At 37.4% G+C, this 26,451-nt stretch overlaps 1 protein-coding gene and 1 long non-coding RNA gene across 2 annotated transcripts; one reads left to right on the plus strand and one right to left on the minus strand.

Annotated features, from left to right (window-relative positions):
• Positions 1-5,405: 5,405 nt before the first annotated feature.
• LOC121432022 lies at positions 5,406-7,335 on the minus strand. The gene is made up of 3 exons (XR_005972174.1): positions 6,938-7,335; positions 5,782-5,943; positions 5,406-5,496 (listed from the first exon to the last, which is right to left on the minus strand). It is a non-coding gene; the product is annotated as an uncharacterized LOC121432022 (long non-coding RNA).
• An 8,760-nt stretch (positions 7,336-16,095) lies between these two features.
• Positions 16,096-25,700, plus strand: LOC121405602 (cytochrome P450 2J5-like). Its single transcript, XM_041596533.1, has 6 exons — positions 16,096-16,371; positions 17,897-18,071; positions 18,637-18,724; positions 22,340-22,730; positions 24,119-24,584; positions 25,203-25,700. Exons 1-6 carry the CDS (start codon positions 16,174-16,176, stop codon positions 25,379-25,381), a joined length of 1,497 nt encoding a protein of 498 aa, XP_041452467.1. The 5' UTR covers positions 16,096-16,173; the 3' UTR covers positions 25,382-25,700.
• Positions 25,701-26,451: the final 751 nt, after the last annotated feature.

Below are 26,451 nucleotides of genomic sequence, written 5' to 3' on the forward strand. Positions count from 1 at the left end.
TTATGTTTATAATTATTGTAGTCGTTACAATAATCAGAATCATCTCATTGTTATAATCATTGGCGTTATTTTTGTAGTAACAGTTATAACTGTCATCATCACCATCATCATCATTACAATCGCCGCCATTATCATCATCATCACCATCATCATCATTATCATCATCATAATCATCACCATCACCATCATCACCAGTATGATCATGAACTTTATCATTATCCTTATAACCATTTATTACCTTTATATGTCTTCAGACATGTCAGACGTTCGACCATGGAGGCGGGGAATGAGTTCAACTGCTGAACTAGTGTCTCTCGCCTCTCTTCACCCAGGTTTAGCATTGTGGTATTCTTTTTGAGGACAATTATAAGTTTCTTGTAGTTCTAACATTTGCCATGTAAGTAGTTAACACTCGATGGGGGCTGGCTTTGGGGCAATGGACCCCCCCCAAAAAAAAAATGAAATAAAAAAATAAATAATAAATAAATAAACAAATAAATAAAAAAAATCCTGACCAAGAAAATCAAAAGAGAAAAGGAAAAAGAAGCGTGAAATACGGTTTCCTTTTTTGAATATCATGTCAAAATCTTTCACAAAATTAGGTTAATGCATGAAAAAAATTTGCTTGCTCGCTTGGCTCGCTCACAACTTTTAAGAAACCTTGCCCTTTACGTCAGGCCTGGCCCCCTCAATATGTTTGCCTCATTACTTCACTGCTTGTTAATCTAGAACTAAGGTAAACATAGAGCACTAAGATTTCAAAACGATAAGAATCTTACATAATTTTCAAATTCATGTTATAGATTGAAAAATGAAAAGTGCAATGGGATAGGCCTCATTCGCAATAAAGCCAGTAAACCCAGAAAGATGATAACTAATCCCAAAATCTAAACTCGAGAGCTATATAGCCCCAATCCCTAAGCCGGCCTGCACTTAAGTTTGTTTAAACTGACTCATAACCATCTCTCTTGCAGATCTAATCAAATCATATTTCCAGTATCAACTCAAAATAATGATCACCCATTGCTATATTGCGTTGGAGGATCAGCTTCGCCTCTTGATGAGGTACCCCTGTCTTTGGGAAAGATTAACTCTTATTAGAACAGCCGCGTTAAAGACGGTTTTGGTTCGACCTCAGTCATATTTTTGCTTCTCATAGTAAGATATAGAGCAATATACCTTTAAAGGCCAAGTCCATCCCATCAAAAAGTTTACTTAAAAAGAAGAAGAAAAGTTCAACACTGAAATAAGAATGCAATAGCCTTTCAAAATCCTGCTTAAGCCTTAATGCAATAACCTTTCAAAATCTTGCTCAAGCCTTTCTCTTCACGTTACACCCCCTAAAGGGACGGTTATTTTCAATTGATCTAAATCCAATTCGTCCTTTAATTTTAAGAAAGAGTTGTATAAGTGCACCTCCTTATTCGTATGCAAAATATTGGGGAACCGATGACGTCACCCACTCACTTAAAAAAAATCACCATAGATTTACAGTATATTTCTGTCTCTTTTCAGATCTAATAATTAGAACGAATCTTTATGAATCGCAAAAGGTTGCAACAATGGCATTCCAACATTTTTTCAAGGAGGAATCAAACCTTATTTCACATCATAATGAAGGAAAAATATTCTATTCCATATTTCATACAAAATACAAAAGAAACGTATTTTAGAGAATAATAAAATGTTTTCAATGTTATGTATCATTCATCTAGCTGTACAAGCTAAGCACGTAGCACAAGTTCACGTCTTGTTTTAAAATTAATTGACTGATCCAATGCAAACTTCATGTGACTTTGTGGGAAAATTTGCAATGAAAAGTATAGGTTTCGGGAAATTAAGGGGGAGCAAGTGCCCCTTGCTCTTCCCCACGTGGGCTATGATATATCACACATTCATACTGTTGATGCTAGCTTTGATCATCTTATCTTCACTTAATAGTCTGAAGCTACTCACCCTCCCCCCCAAAAAAAAAAAAAATCACATGACTAGTGTATGAAGAAAACTAAAAATTGAAAATAACACCTTGTTCAAAATCGGGTTAATTGATTGCTGAAAGATGAAAACTTGCTGAATAAAAAATTGCCTCTTAAAAGAATACTCTACGTATTTTACGCGTATTTCTTCAATCAATGTGATATTTTTGCTTTATTAAGTGTAAGGTCTAAACTCGAGTTTGATTTAAACTGTGGTCTAAAGTTGTGGTTTAACTATTAAAAGTTTGTCATCTCATCTGACACTCAAATCATTCACAACCGACTGGGAATGGTAATTATTGAAAAAATTATCTTCATCCTTTTTTTTTTTTTGGGGGGGGGGGCTTTCCATAATTTTAACATAATAGTAATAATAATAAAGAGTTCTTGTATAGCGCATATCACAATTATGAATAATGTCTCTATGCGCTTCCAAAGGACTTGGATATCGAAACCAATCTACACTGAAAACCAAAATTGGTCGCCAGACTAGTTTAAAGTTAGTCCAGATGGTGCCCACCTGGACTAGCTATAAGTTAGTCTGCTTTGCTGGACTAGCATGATGGACTAGTTTTGCTTAGTCCATCTTGCTAGACTAGCCTTTCATTAGTCGGTTGACTAGCATGTTCCTAGTCAAGCGACCAGTTTAACGTTAGTCATGCAAGCCTGACTAGTTTGATGCTAGTCCAGCGACTAGTTATTGGTTAGTCCAGCGAGCTGGACTAACATACAGCTAGTCGCTCGACTAGTTATTGACTAGTTTTAAGTTGGTCCAAATGGTGCCCACTTGGACTAACTTCAAGTTAGTCTTGCTGCTGGACTAACATGATGTTAGTCCACCAAGCTGGACTAGGTTGCTGAACTAGCATGTTTCGGTGCGTCAAGCTGGACTAGGTTGCATTACTAGCATGACGGACTAACTTGACGGACTAGCCATGAATGATCCAGAAAACCTAGCCGCGCCTTCAGACGTTCCCACCACGTTGCTAGACATCGCTAAAATAAGAATGAAAATATTTTCGAGGAACAAAATAAGAAATCAAGAAAATTTGTAAATTTATTTACAGTAACAATACAGTTTTATTATCCAAATATCATATATTTCCAAGACATTAAATTAATATCACATCATCAAAATAATGGCATCCAGATGGGCTAGAGCATATACCATATTTTAGACAAATTATTTCTCACTATTAAAGTAGAAAAAATACCTCCTTGACAGTATTAATTAATCAATGCATTCTTTACAATAAATTCTTTTGAATTTGTTATTTGTTCACAAGAAAATAATATCAACCCCATATCATCTGACTGCCAATGAAATTAAACTTCCAAACATATATGCAAAATCTAACCTATTTACTTTTCCAAATGAAGATGTTCCTTCTAGATTTAAACATATATTATTAGGACGTGCAGTTTAATGCGCACTACATACTACGATTATTTGACGATTTGTTTTTCTTTTAACAAGGTTATGTAAACCATCATATTCAAATTCTTTCTTTCAATTTAAATAATGAGATTGAAAAAATCTTTACAAAATATATAGCAAAAGAAAGTAAAATAAAATGTACATATTGTAGAATTAATCGTAGATTAAAAAAACACGGTAAAAACGTAACAGAGGAAAGAAATAAATAAAGTATTAAATACTAAATATTCAAAATCAATACACCGAGCATAGTTTGCATGTACATTAGTGGAATCCCCACTCTAGACAGGCGTAAACTTGAAAACATTAGAAAAGCGTTAAAAATATTGCATATTTATATACATTAAATACAATCATTGCAAAAAAAAAGTAAATCAAAATGAATTCGAATAAAAAATCAAATAAAATTTGTAAAGTTGTAATTATAATCATTAATTAGATTTCAGTCTCGATACAGGGAATATGTATATTTTGTTGAAAAATATGGCAGTAGGAAAATGACTCAAAGGTTGATATTCAATTGAAGGACTTCAAATATGAAAATATACATATGAAAACTTTATTATTTCTGGAAGTTTACTTGCTTACTTTTGTTCGATGTGTTTCTGTAAACATGAGTTTTGTACATTGCAGTATGTTATCATGCTCCTCATGAAAATATCAACAAAATAATTTTGATACAAATTCAAGGTATAGAAGGACAATTTTGGTTTTGTACTCGAGTGACAGAATTATGAAAAAATACATAATACAAATTAATAGTCAGATGAATTCCTTTGTGAAAAGGGTGATAAAATGTAGATAATACAAATTACAGAATTTGGTATGTACAAACTGTTGCTGTCCAAATAAATAAAAAAGAACTAATGTTTTGCTCTGTAATGTCATAACACAAACATTTGCATTTGTTTATTACGCAAAAGGAAACCTTTTCAAACTTAGTCATATACCCAGAGCATCCCACAATAAACTTGGCGTCTGATTAAGAAAACACTATTTAGATTTGAATTTGTGAAAACCAACATTTTATAATACAGATTTAAAATAAATCTGATATTGTTTGGAATATCAGATTTATCTTAAATTATTATTATTGTATGGAATAAACCTTAACCAAAATTATTAGGACACTAGAGTGTTTGATTATACTAGATTTCAGCAATAAAGAATTAACACAAATAGATATAGAAGGTTAATTATCTTAACTCACTGCATGTTTGATTTATTGTTAATGTAAATATGGGCCGTGGACTGTTGTCTCCATCCTGAATATCTAATAAGATCTTTGCATAAATATGAGAGTCTTACTTAGGCAAGTGGGATATTGAAAATAGACGATATAAAACGAACAGATCGACATCGTGGCCTCTGACAGAAGGTCGAGCGATTTGGTGATTGTGAGGATTGTGTTCCGTGTCCGTCTGGAGGTGTAAGGGATTCTGTGACTGTTCAGATAAATGATATAACAGACGATGGAAATGACAATTAGAGTGATAGAAACAATTGGAAAATCAGAAAGATGAAATCGATATTATTCAGAGTTAGCAGCATGTGCTGGCGAGGAAGGCACCACTACGAAAATCATAGTAATAGTATATACATGTATCTTTTTTGTCATAAAAAATCGTAATTGTCATATAGAAAGAGATGACCCCTGTATCTTACGTCATAATTACATGGACTATGAATAGTTTTCATACAGTCTGATACTTGTGCAGAAATCCCCTTAAAACAATTGCCTCATAGCTAGCTATCACATTATAAACATACCGAATCCTAAAGACTAATGTAACTAATGTTTCCATAAGAATGTGTTTATTAAAATTGAAGAGAACATGGGAGTTAGATGTTAAATGTGGAAGGAACTTCATCAGAAATTTCACAATGTTTCATTTTTGTTAAATCATATCAATATTAAGGAAATGTGAAGGAAAGCAAAACATTACACATAGAAATTTAACTAACCTCAGTTCTGGTGACACAAAGAGATCATTAGATTAAATTTCCATGAACATGCTGAAGAAGTCATGTTGTTGCCAAGGATGGGTCCACTGCTTATGTCATTGCTTCTAGAATGCTTAACTGAAAAAGAAGAACAGATGTTCAATTATTATATTCATTTTATTTCTTTTTATCAATCGACGCAGAATATGTCAGGTACAATAAACAATAAAAACATTTCATGACAACTCCTTTACACCATTAAGAACAACAGTGAAACATTGTTTTGTACAGTATCTTCAGTGGTATATGATGATGGTCAACTTGTCAGTAATTAATCATTTATAATGTTTTTTTTATTCTGCCTATTCTTTTAAAATGTAAATCGTTTGTAAGCAGCAGATAAGCATAGAAGTGCTTCCTCACCTTCTCTTCCTCCCAGACCTCTATCGTCTATAGATGATTGGTATGCTTCTTCTTGCCATTCCCAAATTTAATCGATGAGTTAGACGTTTTTGCGAACCCATTTTCAATGATCGGCATATACGATATTTCTTTATTCTGTAGACGACCCATCTCTGTAGATAACTGTGTAAAAGAAAAAAAAATCATCATCATCGTTTTACTACAGAATCAGTGCGTCTCATTGGGTTGTTGTTTCTTATGTGATAAACAAAATAATTAACTAGCTCCTGCAGTTCGCCATCGTCATTTGTAACATATAAACATTGATTTTATGCTTATGGGTCTTTTAAATCACTCGTGGGTTATGTAAAAAGGGATAAACCTATCGATTTTCATCTACTTGCATCAGTTTTTATATAAGCCACTTCTTCGTGAACATTTGCCTAATATAGATTATTCTAAAAACTGCCTACAGTAGGCTCCAATTTCAATTTTTTTTGGTGAGATTCTGAATAAAGAATTTTTCTTTCCTTTCCATAAGTGGTACAAGTATAAAAGTATCAAACCCAACACAATCCAACTGACAATGGGGGAACGCGTAAAACATTCCATTCAAAGACTGCTTTCCAAATACAAAGATCCAGCTAATGGAAACTTAATAAAAAATTATATAAGCCTACCTAATATTCCAGATATCACAAATAAAATATAAAACTAATGATAGCTACTGAACAATTATAATTATTTTCACAATACCATATCTAATCTTACAAAATTCAGAAAGAAACACAAAGAATTTCCTTTCCTACATGCATGTAGAAAAGACAACAATCTCAAATAACTTGGGCTACGAGTATGTATGACATATTTTTGAATTTCCTTCAAAAAAGATGCATTTCTGATACTTTAGTTAATTTCAAAAGTTCCACAAATCAATTTAATGCGTATTTGCTAGTGAAGAGTCAAAAAATATAACCGAAAACCCCCAGCCGAAGTTATCGGCACTATACTCTCCTATATAAGAATACGAAAATTCTCACACACTTCGCATGCAGTGACATATTTGTGCCGTTGCTGTGTGAAATATGCTCTTCGTCCTCTCCCAGATTTGTCTCTTTAGGATCATGCATGCATTATATCGATTTTAATCTTTAAAAAGGAGGAAAATTGTACTTACTTTGAATTTTTCGATATGGTTCGACTGATTCTAGAAAACAGGCAAAAGATACAGGCTTTCAGTAGAAGAACTTCAGACTTGCTTCCCTGATCGTATCACACAGCGAAATGATGACCCAAATGATGCATTGTTTGTGAAAGCGTTAATTTGAGCGGGCAATTTCCAACTGAAACAAAAGCTGGCTTAGGATTGGTCTTTGTATCCAAATAAGCAACTTCTTTGTAGTGCTCAGTGCTACTGCATGTTGACAGTAATGCATGTGTTTGCTTTTCGGGTTATTCAATGCACAGGCTCAGATTCCAGTTAGGCCTACCTGTAAACACTGATTGTGGGACATGGGTTAAATGTGCCTATAGGCAACATCTTGAAAGAATCAGAACATTAATTGCATGTTGCTCATCTTTCATCCGATCTTTTTTTTTTTTTTTTGCTTTCATGCACTTCATGATAATCATTGATTTTTGTTAGAACTTTCTTCATTATTCAACAGATGTCTTGAATCAAGATCCGTGTCGTACTTTGAGCCGCAGGTTATTCACTATAATCATGATTCTGTGAAAGTGCTAAAATACCTAATCTTTTCTAATAAATATTTTTTAGGCGTACTAATCATAATACATAAATTACAATAGAGGACAATGGTATATCCAAGAGCTTTCTTCTTTTTTTTGTGGTGGAGCCAAACATACTTTAGTTTAAAAAAAATGTAAAAGCTATTTTATTTTCAGCATCTGACTTGCCTTGCCTCAAATTCGACAACCCAGGCTGGATTCACTATTAAGACAAGCAGGAAACCTTGCCTGACAACCTATCTCGATTTACATAACTCAAACTAGACTGTACTGCTTGACAAGCTAAAAGCTAGTCTGTCTAGATTGACAAGTCATAAACTAGTCCTCCCTGCTTGACAAGCCCGAAGCTAGTCAGTCTGGCTTGACAAGCTACAAGCTAGTCCGTCCTGTTTGACAAGCTAAATGCTAGTCTGTCTCGAATGACAAGCCTTGAACTAGTCAGTCCTGCTTGACAAGTCAGAAGCTATATCTGGCTTGACAAGTTACACGCTAGTTCGTCCTGTCTGACAAGCTTAAAGCTAGTCTGTCTCGATTGACAAGCGATAAACTAGTCCGTCCTGCTTGACAAACCAGAAGCTAGTCCGTCCCTAAACTAGTCCAGCACAGAAAAGGACATTAGTCGAGCAATTTCGACTAATTTCAAGCTAGTCCAGCAGGCCGAAAGCTTGTCTTAGAGGCTGGACTAGTTTAAAATGCAGGTTTTTCCTAGTCCAGCAGCCTCGACTAACATGCCAGACTAGTTAAAGCCTAGTCGAGCCTCCGCTGGACTAGTTTAGGTTTTCAGTGTATATAGCTATAGCTTGGCAGCCGTAATTACTAAGATTACAGCACACACGCATTTCAAGGAATAAATTCCCAGGTACCCATTCACCTCACCTGGGTTGAGTGCAGCACAATATGGATAAATTCCTTGCCGAAGGAAATTACGCCATGGCTGGGATTCGAACCCACGACCCTCTGTTTCAAAGTCCGGAGACTAATCCACTGGGCCACAACGCTCCACATAGAGGAAGTCCTTCACTTAAACAAGACTTTCGATTCGGGCCTGCATATTTTTATTTTTTATTTTAAGTTCCATTCAACACATGATCCGTGTTCACATCAACATAGTTTCCGAGTAAAGTCGTCAGCTCCTCAGGGGCCCGGCCATAATAACACATTTCCATTGTTATATTGGATTACGGGGAGGTAATAAGGAGATCACAATATTATTAGTAAGTGAAAAATAGGTTGGGGGAAATTCGGAAGTGTTCGATGTAGTTCGGATTAACGCCTTAATGAGGCTGCTAATTTCATTTCAGGAGCAATTCATTACACGGAGATATAGCTTTAAAAGATGATTAATTGGGAACAAATTACTTTACATAACGTCTATAATAGCAGTGGTGTACTCAGTAGGTGGGGTGATGGGTTACTGCCCCCACCAAAAAATAAATAATTAAATAAATTCATGAAAAATAGATGAATAAATAAATAAATAGATCTACTGATTTGAATAATTGATTGTATTTATCCTTTTCAATTTCCACCTCAAGCAAGAAATACAATACAAAGCAAAATATAAAACAAAGAAATGAAATGAAATGAAAAGAATTGAAAACAAGGAACCCATTGGAGCTTGTTTATGCAGGATCCCTGGAGTAAAACGTATATTTTCTTAAATGAAATTCGTAAAATAATTACCAATGTTCAACAGAATGATAAAAGGTACTAATTGACCCAAACTTTTTATGTCTATACACAATTTTGAAATAGATAGATAAAATAAATAGATAACTAAAAATATATAGTAAAAAATCTCACTGAAATGAATAGATCACAACAAATACAAATCATAAAAGACGTATTTTTGTTACATTACTGGATTCTACAATTTCGTTATTTTCATCGTTTTCCTTCAATATCTGGCTTACAAAATGGAAGTGATGAACTAATGATGTCAAACAAACACATCAAAAGAAATCGATAATTTGCTCCCTCGCCTAGCTCGCAAATCTTATTTTGTCTGCTACATACATTGCCTTTACTAGTCTTGGGAGTCGGAAAAATCAGTGATAACTGACTTGGAAGTGTGAACGTTCCTCTTTGGTACTCTTTCAACGTTGTTAGTTGCATGTAACTCCAAGAAACAAATTTACTCCCGCGATAACAAACCAAGCAATCGTGACCTACATTATGACACAGAGTCATTGATCGTGGAAATAAACCCAAACTCTGCGTCTTCTGTGTGTACAATCATCTTCGGCTGCAAAAGTTTTCTTAACCCGTTAACTCGTGGAGCCGGATGGTCCATGCGAATATAATGGAAGTCATAGAAATTAGTCGTCAATGGGTTAGCTACATGTAAAACAGCATAATTAGTATGAAAGGAAAAAGGAGAATACCAAGATAAAGTCATATGACCTTTTCTGAAGTCAGGGATTAACAGACGATCACAAGACTATATTTATGGTATTGTGACCTTGTGCGAATATGCAGAAAGATTTTGAACTATTTACGGCATTCACGCAACAATTTGTCATGGTATTTTGACGGTTTTTGAACTTGATACTTGAGCATTATTTCCCTTCCTTGTAAAGTTGTTTGGACATCGGCGGATCTGTCATTAAATCCTTTAAATGTCTTCAGCGAACTGATAATAAAATACCTTAGTACTCTTGTTCAATAGATTGTAAAATCAGTATTACTGTGAGGTTGCTTTTCAGGCGTGTGCTGACAAAGAGTGTTAAAAGGGATAACTCTTCATATCCTCATATTTATAATAAGCTAATGAAAACAAAAAATATGTTAAAGAAAAATATGTAACAAAATCAACATTTATTTGTGTTTATTCCCAGTTTGTTGCTTTATGTATTATTTGTTAACCCATCGTGGTTTAAGTAGGATTTTGTCCTAAAATTTCAAAATAGAAATTGAAGACTCTAATAATCTCTTTTCTCTGGTGCAAAAGAAAATGTGAATGACAGACTAAGCATCTGAGGATATATTGTACGTTTGGGGTTTACGATATGCGAGCGGAGCTGAACTCAATAGGGGAATCGTCATCAAGCTATCAATAAAATTGAATAAATATATGCTGTATTTCTTGCCAAGATACCACAGTACTTTCAGTTTTCAATTATTTATTGCAATTTATACAATCTCATACCGAATCGCACGACAAAGCCAACCAAAGTTAATTTAGATAATTGATCAGCATATTCCCTTTCTGTTATTCAATTTCTTACCTTTTAATGCAGTGTATTTATTGATAATCGTTTGTATGATTTTATATTTTGATTCTGAGTAACTGAACAGTTTGTTATATTATGTAACTTTGAATGAAATTTTGTGTTGTTTTTTTCGCATAAAAATACTACAGTGGATACACCTGGATGGGGTATGTGTTAGGGCGGTCCGCAGGCTACAGTTATTTGGTTAAGTTTGCCCAATGCCTGGCAGCTCATCCAGGTGAATCCACTGTTTAATTTTTTCTTTGTTACTGTATTATTGTAACAATTATTTTTTATCATTGTATTTGACTTGTTTGATATGCTGCCAAATAAAATAATAATGATGATAATAACAATTTTCATTTCCAGTTAAATAACAGCAAATACGGAGCAAAATCACCCAGTCCTTTCTTCTGATGATATTCTTACTTCTTTCTCAAACTTTGTCCTAATTTTTCTTTTTCCACCGCTTGAAAAATCGCACTGGTGGGTACCCCCTATAGCCCCCCCCCTGTAGCGCAGCACATGGGTCCAAATCGAGCATGTGGTTCCAGCCTTGTTGAAAAAAAAAGAATTTTATGTTTTATTACGAATTTCAATGCTGATATTTCCACATCCATGATATTCCACTTATCATGCTTCTTTGAAGCGTCGTTTATTTTATTCAAATTTACAGCGGATATGCATAATGTAAAATATTCGAGAGAAACATTCATAATTAAGTAGAATACCCAATCGCCCATCACTGACGTACATATTTTTTTTTAGGGGGGGGCTTGAATCCAAAGCCCCCCTTTAAAATACAACAAAACAGGAGAAAATGAAAGAAAACGAAATACCAAAATGTGAAATATTACTATTTAAGATATTATGTCAAAATCGTTCACAAAATTCTATTTTTGCATTATAAAAAAGGACCGAATTTCGCTCGCTCGAGCTCGCAGCATTTTAGAATCTTTGCCGCTTACATCGTGTAACGGTGTTTGGCTCCCTCACCAGTTTCTCTTCACTACATTGAATACCCAGTCACATTGGCAAACCGACTTCGGGCCAACCAATGTCATAGGAAATCACGAAATAGTTTTGGTCGGTCTGGTGTAGGTGTCTTCAGTGGGACTGTAGCATCATTTGAATATACATAGGGTCCTTTTCACACGTGAATCTTAAATCATCGTAGTAATGATGATTACTATTGTAATCGTAAATATGATTAGCGTTCGTCATTCTAATCATGTTCTAGTTTGGTTTCACACGTGCTAAATATTCGTCATTAGCCTTATTTTTCACTGGAATCATCATTCAAATTACGATTTTGTTTTACAATGTGAAAGGGCGGTTAGTATTGGAAGGAGAAATAGTGAAGAGGAAATACGTAGTTATTCGTTCTATCGCACTGAACAAGGTAACTGAGCAACCTTGAACGTGTTTCAAATTTCAACTTCAAAACTGGCACCCTCGCTTTATTCTGTTACATTTCATAAAGACATTCCGAAATATTTGGGGCTGAGATAAACACATCCACGTAGAAACAGGGTAAACTTTACATGAAAATTGTAAAGATAAGAGCATGGGGATATAAAAGAAACGTTCAATAGCATAATAAACCAAAGTGCACTTATTGGCGACCTGTAGGGTTCACACCTGAAGAAAATAGCCAACATACGCTTCCATCAGCAAGCTGTATTCGTATCGTCTTTAAATCTACTTTCTACTTTCTTCTTTTATTTTTTTCTCCTTCTCCTCCTCCTCCCGCCATTCTTCTTTCTTTCTTTCTTTGTGGGGTGTCGGGGTTGTCCCCCTTATTTTTTCTTTCTCTCTCTCTCTCATCTGATTGTTATTATTCATATTAATTATGTGTAATCATAATCCCCTTTTTATCATATTGCTAGCATAGTTATGATCATGTCTTTTAGTGTTTAGATTATATAGATTACTTGTGTACACTCATATCCTTTTATTTATTTTCTTGTTTGTTTGTAAATATAACAGTTCTAATTAGCTTCTTTTCTGGAGCCCATGGAAGACCAGCAGTGTCGTGCCTGGTACAGCTAAATATGGGTTATCCAGCCGATTCCATTTTGTTGTTTCTCTCACTCTCATATATGTATGTATTTGTGTTTTTTTAATGTATTCTGCATCGGAAAATAAATACTACTACTGTACTACTACTTTCTTTCTGATTTTCTTACCAGGATCAAGTCGTTATTTCCTTGAATAACTTGCTCTAAAAGCTCGAAGCAATTATAGTGCAACTAAAAAACTTTTACACTATTGTCAGACAGTCTTTCATATCATTCATGTCGGGCTTGGAGGGTTCTTGCCCCCCCCCCCCCAAAAAAAAAAAAAAAAACACGACCAAGAAAAAAAAGAAAATGATTGGAATTAAAGTAGAGAGAGAGAATTAGGATGAAATATAAGGTTTTTTTCTGAACAGTATCTCAAAATCTATAACCCATTTTACGCAATACGACACATCTAGCCCCCCCCCCCATCCCTCCCCTTAAAATGTTTGTCTCATTTCGTCACTGAGTCATTTGTACCCTTTATCTACCTTTTGAATGTTGTACAGGGAAGATTAAGAGAGATCTGACTTCTTTTCTATTTTTTTATTCATATATTTTTTAAATATTTAATTACGTGGTCAGTGGAAAACTTTACACCCCAAATTTACGATGATAAGCACAAATATTCGTCCATTGGTCTAGTTTTTAAATACCCGTGTTGCTACTTTGGCACTTTGAGTTTTATGACATCCCCCCCCCCCTGCATATTTGCAGTCATCAAATATCTGTGACTGCACGGTGGAGCAAGAAGCAACGATGCTGAATACCGCCATCTTCCGGTCAATATCAGTTGTCTTCTTCTGTGACGCTTCTGTACCTGGTAAGATAAAGCCAAGGGCAGGAGTAATTTAGATATTTGTATATTTCTTTCTATTCATATCGAATTAGTTTAAGGGTTTGGTGCGCAAGGTTGCCACGTACTGTGACTATCTCAGTAATTCGCGTGCAATATGATACAAGCGTACATCGATAAGAATCATGTAAGAAGTATTTTTGTTTAAAATAGGAATATGATTGCGGAACGGGGACCTGAATGGAGAGAAAGAAAAATGAAATTAATAATTCTAATAATTTCCATGGTTGATAGATTTTCATAAAAACTTCCTATTTTTACGACAAATTTTTCTTCAGGGTGAACTTCCCCTTAAAAGTCGCAAGTATACAAGCACACGACCAAATCTTTTATTAAAGGTACGTCATGAACTAACAGCAATAAACAGTATATACACCAAAGACACAGCAAGGGGAAGACTGGATACTCAAATGAGTGCAGAATAAATTGCTGGGGAAGGGCGCCCACTAGCGTGTTGGAGGTGTTCATTCGCACATTAATCATGAATAATGCAAGCATGGTTGTTTAATATTTTAAACACTTGTTTAAATGTTTGAACAACTACTGTGTGATTCACTAGTAAACAGTGTTTGAATTATTTTTAACAGTGTAGCTTTTAATCAACTGGGCGTTGTGGCGTGCGCCTGTAATCCAAGCTACGTGAGGAACATTGATGCAGAAGTTCGAGGTTCGTACCCTGGTCACGTCTTTCGGATGGTGACGTTAAAGGTCGGTCCCAGACGTAAATAATCATATCTGATTGATACACGTCTGACAAAACTCAAACACACACACTCGTTTATTAAGTTAGCCACTAGTCGCTAGCTACTTACTATCTTGCAGAATGCTTAGGGGACAGACAATACCGCATCTCCTAATGGCTAAATGACCACTTTTTCATTGGAGGGGGGGGGGGTTGTCAGAAAATGTTTTTGGTGGATAGTGCTTGTGTTATTAGCAGTCCGTTATGACCTTTTTTCAGAATTTTTTTAGCCTCCTAACGAATATTCACGCATTTTCTTTTTGCTTTCTTCTGTCAAATGGATATGCTAGTTTCACGACTCTTTCATCTGTCCCTATAGTGGCAAAACATAAACTTGAACTCGCTCTCATTGCCCTCTCGCAAAATAAAGCGGTTTTCTAGTTAATCAGCAATCAGATAAGTTGTCCATAGATCTCGAGAATACTGCCGACTTGATTGACTGATTGATTGATTGATTGATTGGTTGGTTGGTTGGTTGGTTGGTTGGTTGGTTGATTGATTGATTGATTGATTGATTGACTGATATAACAAGACACTATACAGGGAAAAACGCATTCGATGTTTTAGGCTTGCATCGAATTCACGTATGCACGTATATAATGTTATGTTTATATTCAAATATTGCTATCACGCATTAATGAGCGAAGTCCAAAGGTATATAGACCCGATATGGCGTCAACCTCAGTGGAGCACGTGAACCCTATAGCTCCGTCAAATATGCTTTCTAAGGGCCCCATCTTACAAAGAGTTGTGATTGATCGATTGACACAGCTATGGAAAGCCAAAAACGTCAACATCTAAAATGCACGTCTATTCAAATTATTTTCTCGACATTTCTCGCACGGTAACACAAAGAGTTACGATTGATCCAATCGACCTCAATTAAATGAAAATTCATAAATTAATGCCATGATTAAATATTGCGAAATTATAATGATTGTATAGGCCTATTCAATATCATTTTCATGCAGGGTTGAATGGTCTTCTATTGTTTTCCAATGCTATTTGAACAGAATACTTGCATTACATTTTACATATTTTCAAGTTGTCAAAATTCTTGGGGATTCGATGTCCCCCTCCATATTTTCATTGTGAGGTGATCGCTTCTCTATGCCCCCTCCCCCCCCCCCTTCGCAGTTCATGCGGAAATTCAGCAAAATTATCTAAAATAACAAAATGAATTATGGGTTTTTGGTTGTTGTTTTTTTCTAAGTTTATTCGTTGCCGGGTGCAGAGAGAATATTTAAAAAAAAAAACAAAAAACCTACACCCATCCACCCCTTCGTTTGGCTGTGGAACATTCGGTTGATCGAGAGAACAGTGACCCATAGTCCCTAGTCATTGCCATTTCAAATTTTGAGCAAACATTTATTCATGTTCAAACGAATTTTGAGAATTATAGGTTTGTTCACGTGTCACAAAGAAGGTTAGTACGCGTTTTAGCAAATAAAAAAGGCCAATAAACGAGACGATCATGACATTACGACATTGACCTTGCTTGACAAAAGCTATCCACAAATTGAGAGATGTACTGATAGTGGCCCATAATCCCCTGTCATTGCCACTACAAGTTTTGAGTAAACATTCATTAATGTTCAAACAAACTCTGAGAATCATGTTTGTTCAAGTGACACGGAGAAGGTTATCACGTGACATTAGCAGTAAGATAAACATGAAATTTCGAGACTATCATGACATACGGCATTGACCGCTTGACAAAAGCCATCCACAAATTTGTGACGTTGCCATTGTTTTTTTTTTCCAAAGACGACTTCTTGAGTTCTGAGAGAAACCATGGCACTGGATCATATTTCCATCAATGATGCTTCTCTTGTCAGCGGCGTCCTCAAAACATCATTTCTGGCTCTTCTTTGCTATTTCCTCTATCAGTTCTTCAATGGCAAACGGTACAATTACCCGCCAGGACCAACAGGTTTACCATTTCTGGGCAGTGTTTTGAGTCTGATTTTTACGAAGAAATATCAACATGAGGTTGGTCCTTTTCTTATATTTTAAGTGAATATTTTAATTGATCTATTTCAGGATTAATAAGCATGACACATGGCGTCTAACGATTTCTTCCTTCGTTAGACGAGCGTACACAGCAAAAACTGTGGTGTTAACCGGTGTACATATAGAGGACCACACCAGTTATTTTACACCGGTGTTAAATTGGTGGTGTTAGTTTTACACCTAAAGGTGTTATTACAACACCTTTTGTTGTTACATTTACACTCTTTGGTGTTATGTTTAATCTCTAGGGTGTAATTTTAACACCTCAGGGTGTGGTCCTCCTTAAACACCAATTGGTGTCAGTTTTAACACCGCAGTTTTTACAGTGTATCCCACCACAATCCTTTGCTTTTAGGGTCTTGAACGCCTTCTTCTGTAAAAATAGCATGTACGTTATGTTCATTCTTCACAACAATCTGATACCTGCATGAATTTATGTTTACAAAAGTCAATGTAGAAATTCGTGAAATTGAATAAATTTAATGTGTATCTGAACGCAAGAATGACTGTTCATCATAGGCCTATGCGGCTGCAAATTTGCCCTCCTTGCCGTGAACGCAAAGCACCGTCTGCCAACGGGCAGTTTGTGGTAAAACTATGACAAGATGTAAATTCCTTACAGGATTTTGTTTTCTAAGTCAAGTATGCATACGCATGCATTTCTTTGACCGTAAATTCTACGGAGGAGTGTTAACTCTGCGGCACTTATTTATGTCTAATTTACAGTTCCATTAAAATGGTGCAGTTTGGCACCTTTCTGGTCCGAAAGGTGCAAAGCCATGAAATTTGTACCTCTATAAAAGTGCTCCAAGACCTGGCGTTTCATAAAGCTGTTCGTATAAGTTAAGAGCAACTTTAAGAACGACTGGTGATCCTTTCTTGTGGTAAATGATATTCATCATTAAATGTTCATAGGTTATCATTTAGCGAGTAAGAAAGGTTCACCAGTCGTTCTTAAAGCCGCCCTTAACTTATGAACAGGTTTATGAATAATACATCAGGGGAGCACCAAAAAATACGGAGGCTTGGACTCCGACGGTAGCCCGATATCTTTGATTCCCGAGGCACCGGTACCCATGGACGCTTACAACGACTTCCCTCGAGTACCTTCAGGGAACGCCTATTGCTAGCGCTTTCTCGGCCAAAGTTGTTCACTTTTAATGAAGTAATCGATGTTCGCTCTCCATCGGGCGGCAGTGGGGGCTTCAGCGCCGGCTTCAGCGACGCACAACGAATTCAAGAAAAAGGTAAAGGAAATATAGATGCCTGTGAAATGACAATGAACAGCTCGGAGGTCTGTGTACCGGAGAAACAGTTTGATCATTGGTTTCTGGACTTGACGAAAAATTGCAAATGCGTAGTTTGCCCATATTCCGGGAGAAGTTGCTGTTTTCATTCAGACTTTTTGGTTGTTTATTGTCATGAAATGATTTTATAATATGTACTTTTCTCCTTGTAAGCCGGGGCTCTGGTATTATTTTTTTCCCCAAAAAAAAATTCCAAGGTGGTGGCTCAGTGGACGAAGAAGTATGGTAACGTCATTAGCATCAAGCTTTTCAACACTCGACTCGTAATACTGCGCGATGAGCAGCTCATTCAAGAAGTGTTTGGGGGCCATCACGTGATCGATAGACCGGCAATGCCTGTCGTCGAAAAAATCACTGGACGGAAGTTTGCTGGTAAGAAGTGCCGGTTACAAAATTAAAAAAAAAATAGCTCATAAAAATTCTGGCTCTCAATATTGCTGCTCCAAATCTGAATCATGTCAAATGGAAGGCGTATTCTGATTAAGGACATCGGCCTACTACGACCAAGACAACGCCCCCGTTGCATAAAAGCGATACGATTATGGTAACTTTGCCTTCCAATGGTAACTACCATGGTATCGCTAATCAACAGACAACAAAGATTCCACGCAAGTTACCATTGCATGGCAAAGCCAACAAAGACTAGGAAATTTGTTCTATTATTATCATTAAATAGTAGCATTACATAATGAGAAAGCGGTGAATCTTATCGACTCAAAGGCATCCAAACCACCCATCTTTTGATTTGGAGATCCATGGTTTAGTATAGCCGTTGTCTGAAGGGTTTTGTGTGTGTATTGGGAAATTGCACTTATCATTGAGAGTTCATTTCTATTCTCCAGTGTTTGGTTAACTGAATACATAGACGCAAAAGAGATGCAAATGCTTTTGTGTGATAATCTTCCATAGTAATGCTTTTGTATGATATCTTCCTTAGGTGTTGCCTTCGCTAATGGTGAGATATGGCAGGAGCAGCGTCGCTTCTTTCTCTCCGCTTTCAAGAAACCTGAAGTAGGTGGGATCAGGTATGATGATTTTCTCAAAACTTTCTTCCGTGATTGTCTTACTAGTGTGACGTTCATATCAGGAGTGTTCACTCCAAAGACGCACACTCGGGCAACGGTAGTGGAACGTTAAAGCCGCGTTGTAGTCGATTTGACATTTTCGGAACCTAGAAATGTTCTTTCCGATGAAGTATTTTTCTTGATTCATGTTCCTATGGGGTCCTAGAACAAATTCAGCTTGGTTGCCCAAAGTTGCCGTTTGGGCAATTTTACTAATTTGCATAAATCCAAAAATCATGAGTCATTTGGTATGTTGATTCAATTCATGCAGTTTTTTGCACAAAGGATAATCTTCAGATCAAATCCAAGATAGCAGCCAACCGCCATCTTGAAAAAAATTACTGTCCAAGGCTTATGTCCGGGAGTTTTGATCCTTTTTTATTTCTGTGCAACCATACTTTTCCAGTGAAAAAACTTTAAAATCTTATTTGAATTCAAAAGTGATTTCTCCTTTTTTAAAAAAAAATTAGTTTACTTATTAACTTCCTTTATAATTATTATTGGACTTTTCCTCCTGACAAGAGCCATTGACTTGGTCAGCAGGAGTGCACTCTTTAGCCTCCTGCAGAAGATAGGCTCCCCCAAGACTGTTCCACGGTCAGGATTTTTCTCATTCGTAATATGTTTTACGGAAACGATGTCGCCCCTGCCTCTCAAGAAGTGGGAATACAAGATCTAGTCATACATTACAGCTGCCTGTCCTGTGCATGTAAGGGGTTTGGATCATCCATCAGCCTTTGAGACAGTCAGAAATCCTGATAGACTCAAGACACCGACTGTCCTCCAGATATGTATATTAATTACAGCACACACTCGTCAGGTTGTGGTGAACTCCTCACCTACCTTGGACCGACTATATGTCTCTTGTCCCCTTTCACAGGACAAGCATATAAGCATCAGGAGTGCAAAATCTGTCACGGTCATGGCCAAGCTCTTGCACAGAAGTAAGTCCTGGAAAACGTACGCCGACCAACAAAAGTGGCTAAACACCTTCCATGTCAGCTGCCTCGCACGTCTCATGCACGTTAAATGGCAGGACAAGTGGAAAATACAGAGGCCCTTCAGCGTACGTGCTGGCATCAAAAGCTTATTCTAGCTCCTTAGCCAAAGGCACCTCAGGTGGTTGGGGCATTTTTGCCTCATGAAACCTTGGCAAATCTCTTCTTGGATTCCCCAAGGTAAGGTGAGCTGTGTGATTGGTCTCACCCCATCGGTAGATCACACCTCCGTTACAAAGACACCTGCAAACGTGACATAAAACCTGCCGGCATAGACACGAACACTTATGAAGGTGTAGATGATAGTCGCCATTCTATGGAGAGCTACTTAGTACAGGGGTCAAGACGTCAGAAAATAATCGGAATGCTAAATTGGCAGACGGAAGGCTAGGACAGCATCTCTATATAAACGTGTCTCAGCGCCATCCTCCTTCATCTGTAAAAATTTGCTCTAGAGACTTCCACTGTCATGACTGTAGAGTGGAGCTCTAGAGTCACTATCGAAAATGTAAGGCCTAGCGCTACACCATCGTCTTTTAAGGCGAACTGATGCCTACCAATCATTGGACACATTGATTTAGAAAAAAAAATATTTATAAAACACTTTCAAATTCAAATAAGACCCTAAAAGCCTCTTCAGTACAAAGGTATGGATGGAGCAAATAAAAATAGACTCGAAATGGATCATAGCCCAAACCTAAAGCGGATTCATTCTAAGTTGAGCAATTAATGTTGAAATCTGACATCTAAGATGTAACTTCACCTTGACGTTGAACTTGAGAATTAATAAAAGAAATGAGTATTCCTACTGAATTCCCTTTACATTAGTTCTAACACGTATAAGCCTCGGACTATAATTTTTCATGATGGCGGTTGGCGGCCATCTTGGATTTGATCTGAAGATTATCCTTTGTGCAAAAAACTGCATGAATTGAATCAACATACCAAATGACTCATGAATAGAGTTATTATTCATGATTCTGGGGAAAAAGGTTCAACAATTGATATTTCAAGATGGCGTCATATGGCGGCCATCTTGGATTTGACCTGAAGATGACATTATATTGCAAAATAGAAAGCAGAAGTGGATTCTGTACGCCCCAAAACCCCTAAATAGAGGTATTACTCGTCATTCTGAGGCAAGGGGAACAAAGGTCAATTTTTCAAGATGGCATATGGCGGCCATCTTGGATTTGACCTGAAGATGACCTTATATTGCAAAAATAATTACAGAAATCGGTTCTACACATCTCTAAACCCCTAAAACGAGTCATTACTCATCATTTTGTGGACAGGGGTTCAAAAGTTAGGTTTTCAAATTGCATCTGGCGGCCATTTTGGATTTATGCAAATTAGCAAAATTGCCCAAACGGCAACTTTGGGCAACCAAGCTGACTTTGTTCTAGGACCCCATAGGAACACGAATCAAGAAAAAAACTTCATCGGAAAGAATAACATTTCTAGGTTGGTGTATTGAGCCTATGAGACTGTCAAATCTACTATTGTGTTCGATTGCGCAACAGTATCACAATCGCTCCCGATCGCGAAATTTTCCCCCACAGTTCCGAACCCAATATGAATACTCATGGTTTCGTCTTCGGAATAAGAGTACGCATGCCCGTGGACTAGATCTTTACAAAATTGTGGTAACATCCAATGAAATTATCACCAAAGTGTTTCTATGTATAAATAAAAATATATTTGCCACATAGCATTGAAAGAAAATGCGTAAAACTGCTGAGAAATAAGCAAAATAAGTAGTTCTGAGTTAGCCATGGCATTATTTGACTGCAGGCATTAGACAGGTCCGGAATCGAAAGTTAAAGCCCTAGCCTATCTAGCCTATAGGCAAGTCATATGGCCTAGCCTTGTCATTGATGGCAAATTTCATAAGTGTTTAAGAATTGGATGTTGTTATAAATCTAAGCCTAAGACCAAAAGGCCCGCTAGAAGGGTAGGCAATTTGAGGGTGTACGCACATACGTACTCTTGTTCCGAAGACGAAAGTCATGAATATTCATATTGGGGTCCGGAACTACTGTGGGAAGAATAATTTCGCCACCCGGTCGCGAGACTGGTCTTTGTGGGTCGCTATAGTACACATGCAAGGCTTTGCACGACATCCAACCGACGAAATGCGTAGTCGTGTCAACTTTCGCATCAAGTTTTTGGAACGTTGAGCAACACGCGCAAGACCCGATGCGAGTGAATTGGTCGCGTTTTTATTTTGAACATTTTTAACTTTCAGATGCGACCAGGCTCACCAGGTTCGTGCGATCGCCAACGACTAGCTGTTCTTGTAAGACATCAAGCGACAGGCGGTCGCAAACTAATAGGAGGTCATTGCAAAAACGGGCAGTGGCGGTGAACGTTCTTCGAATGGATACTCGCTGGGAATCATATTATGCTGATAACATGATATGCACAACATGAACAATGTAACACACCCTGAATAATCAGACAAATCCCGGGTTCTTGAATATACATAAATATAACCGCGCTTAAAACAATAAATGTATATTTCAATTTCATCTCAATATAATTTACGATCGAATGCTATTTGTTTTTCATGAAACAGGTATGAAAATATCATCGAAGACCAGGCGATTCGCGTGTTGTCAGAGATTGAAAAGAGCAAAGGGCAAATGTTCCAACCTAAGAAATGGCTATATCCCGCCATTGGAAACATCATCCTCAAGATCGCAACCGGAGTTTCATTTGAGTACGACGACGATAAACTGCGTCATCTTTTGGTTCGCTCTCAGCGAATTTTTGACGCGATTGGCCCAGGCGGCCTATTGAACGTAGTGCCGATCCTTGCGGCTATCCCGTCTCGGCCGAAGCAACTGCTCACAGAAGGGTGGAGTGCGCTCTTTGACTATATGAAGGAGAGTGTCGCAAGCCACAGGTCTGCAACTGGGTCACAAGGAGATGACTTCATCAAGAAGTATCTAGAGATGTCTGGAAAGGTATGTATAAGTTTTGATATGTATAAGTTTTGATATCATAATCTTTGAATAAAAATGTGGAGGGCCACAGACTTGCCGAAGTTTAATGCCACTTCATTCCAATGATGAATCGGTCGTCAGATGGTTCAGATAGAACGATTAGGACCAACAAGTTCCTATAGGGACAATTTGGGGAAAGTCATTTACTAATTTTCAATAATTCCCTTTGAAATACACTAATAATGGGACGTGTTTTTTATCGTAGTTCACGACGAGATTACGCATATAGCTTACGCATTCCCCGCATTGGCACGACTAGTTTGCGCAATTCAGATGGTGTCGTGCCGACTTGGGCACGCCATACAAAAAGGGGTCCCCCACCCCTGGTCATTTTTAATTGGGTGTGGAAGAGACAACATGCTGAATGTCAGAGATACAATCATTGCAAGAAAGAGAAGATGCCTATACCTGGCTACTGCTTTAGCCATTGTTGAAGAGCAGCAAAAAAGGCTGAAAGAGGCAGAAGAGCAACAAAAGGTAACCCCACCTCGAAGAAATCCACAAAGGAAAGTGTGGGTCAGGGAATGAATTACCAGAAGACACGAGTTTGAACAGTATGACAATTTACTGACCTGTTCCGAGAAATAGTTTAGAAGTTAACCCCTGCAAAGAAATAATAAAGAGAAAAGGAAACTTTTTGAAAAAGAAACAAAAAAAAGAAAGGGGGAGAAATGAAAATGAATAATAAAAGAAAACAAACCCCCTTCACCCAAAACAAAATGGAAAAAACCCAAGGAATGGAAGTAAACGAAAAGAAAAACTGAAAAGAGAGAGAAATGGGGGAAAAATAGAACAGATGGATTTCGTTTTTGGGGGGTGGATGAGGAATTTTTCTTGCGTTTCTTCCTACACGTAAACTCGACGTGAGCTGTTCATGAACCATTTCAACCATAGCATGGCTCACACTGGCACGCATCTCCCCTCATCGTCCCGACGAGTTCATGAACAGTTTGCGCATAGTTCACGACCCAGTCGCTAAATTTCGTCCTGACCAAAATTTTGAACATTACAATATTTTGGCCCGACATAGCAGCAGTCACTTCGGGTTTACGCACACTTCACACCAGTTTACGACTAACTTGCGCACTGGCACGACGCGCGTCATGCGAATGCGTGCCACGGAATCGTTCAAGTGTCAGCCTAGCTTTAGCATGAAATCCTGACGTATGGTTCCTTATCATTGTAAGAGTAGAAGTAATCAATAGACTCTTACTCTTACAGTACTGATCTAATTTGGGTTTACGTGCTCTTGGTTCTATAGTAGTACAGCGGTCTCATACTTTTTGGGCTGGGGGCATATACGACTAAATTATTTGATCTTCCATCAATTCTGATTACTTAAACCATAGGTGGAGGGTAAGGGAAGTTTTGATGAAACCAACCTTCTTGAATCTTCCATCGAAATGATGATTGGTGGGCTAGAGACATCGGCCTCATCTCTTGAATGGCTTCTCCACACACTAGCATCGCATCCTGAAGCGCAACGTCGAATTCGTCAAGAAATAGCCGAGGTCGTCGGCAAGGACAGCTTTCCACAGTACTCCGACCACAACAGAATGCCCCAAACTATGGCCATCATTGCTGAATGCATGCGTTTCCGACCAGTGGCCCCTATTCCTTTCACTCACATTGCTGTTGAGGATTTCAAGATCGGCGAGTACGACATCCCAAAAGGCACACAGATCACGTTTAACGTCTGGGATTTGGCAAGAAGTCCGATGCTCTGGGAAAAGCCGGAAGAGTTTCGACCGGACAGGTTCTTGACTAAAGATGGGAAGTTCAATAAGAAGCGAGAGCCATCTCATTTTGGAGTGGGTACGGAAATCAAATCCTTGTTATGCCTTGTATGCGGGAATCATAAGAACTGTTCTTTAAGAGTCTCTTGATCTTGAAATATCTGCAATATAATGAAATACGGACTCCCGAAACCCTTTTCTGTAGGTTCCTGCGCATTTTTAAAAGCATTTCTGAAAAATATCAAGAGTTCTCATACTTTTTCATTCAAACTGTTGCGCACTTTGCAATAAAGTTAACGTTGATCCTAACCAGTGAGGTCGGGCTTTTTGGTTGTTTTGTGCTAGGGGCAGTATTCTGCCGTACTTTGACAAAAGGAAGCAAATTACGAAAGTGTCATTTGTTGTAAATGAGCAATGTGTCTTCGTCATTTACATAGACGTCAGTATTTAACAGCATATTTGACTCAATATCTTTCAAAAGAACTTTCATTTTATTTTCTTCCCCAAATTTTGCCTGAATGTGCAATATACGTGGGGTGCTTCAGAAACAGTTATAACTCAAATTTGACTGATGTGTCACTTGCTTCCTTTTGACAAAGTTGGGCAGTATTGTCTTCTTTATTTAAAAATCATTGCTGCAGCTGAACTAAGAGGAGACTTAATTTTGTTTTTATGCATTTCATTCATCTGTGTCTAGGTCGAAGAATTTGTCCAGGCGAGGTATTGGCTAGGGCCGAGATCTTCTTGTTCACCACTTACATCGTGAAGCGCTTTAACCTCCGTCGGGCTGAAGGAACTCCAGAAAATCCAAAGTGCCTTGTGGGGCTTACCGTCCGACCGGAATCATACCATATCCATGCTGAGAAGATCGAGTAATCTATCCGTTTTGCTTAGGGCGGCAGTTTGGGGAACGGGGGACATGTATTTGAAAGCCCCCCCCCCCGTCCCCCTCGTCCCAAAACTTACGAGATCTCATGTCGAATCGTCATAATTAAGTAAATACTTTCGCGTACAGATATTCTACGTGTCTGTTCTATTAGTCCCACATTTTCATTTTATACTTTTTTTTACAGAATGGTGAAAAAAGAATCATAGAATTTCGGATCCAGTCGACATTCTTCTATTCTTCTTCTTATTCCATGGGGGTGTTTCACAAAGATCTAAGTATGAATTAGAGTCGCACTTAAATTCCAAGTTGCGTAAGGTATGAAAGGCTTGACCGCATTGGTCAGATTGTGTTATGAGGACGCGCACTACTGCGTATCTATTAATAATATTAATATCACGTACGCGTCGGCATTTAAGTGCGACTTAAGTCATACTTAAATCTTTGTGAAACACCCCCCCCCCCATGTTGCAAGAAAGAAGACATATTAAAATCAAAATTACGTTGAGTAAGAAGAGGGCCATTCACAACCTGAAAACTATTCCAATCATAATAAAATGTTTCGGGTAGCTGAACATTCAATTGGCTATACTTCTAAAACAATTTGTACTGTTTTCCATTGCCAGTGCCATTTGACAGGTGCAGCAACGTTTGCCACCTCCGCCTTAAATCAAAAGGTGCTCAAATATTAGTCCACAACCTTATTATTCTCGGATGTACATATAAAAATCCAAAAGCAGTCGTTTGCAAGTTTTTTTTAATCATGTGTATATTTTCGTTATCCTTATGAGCTTCATGCCCAAAACTAGCGTTCTATAATGTAAAATGTTTCACCTTATCAAGTCTGCACTGCTGTAATATTATTTGGAATAATTCTGAAACAACGAAATTAGAACCTTTACACATAATGTCATTGAAAATCTTGTGAATCTGCAGAAAATCTTCGTTAATCCGTTGAGAGATCAATCCTAGATTTGCACTTCATGTTATCTTCTCGTAACCCTCAACATGCTAAATGTATTTGAAAAAACAAATAGCATGGTACATTTCGTATTATCAT

This window comes from Lytechinus variegatus, chromosome 18 (assembly GCF_018143015.1).
Source record: "Lytechinus variegatus isolate NC3 chromosome 18, Lvar_3.0, whole genome shotgun sequence".
Lineage (NCBI taxonomy): Eukaryota > Metazoa > Echinodermata > Echinoidea > Temnopleuroida > Toxopneustidae > Lytechinus > Lytechinus variegatus.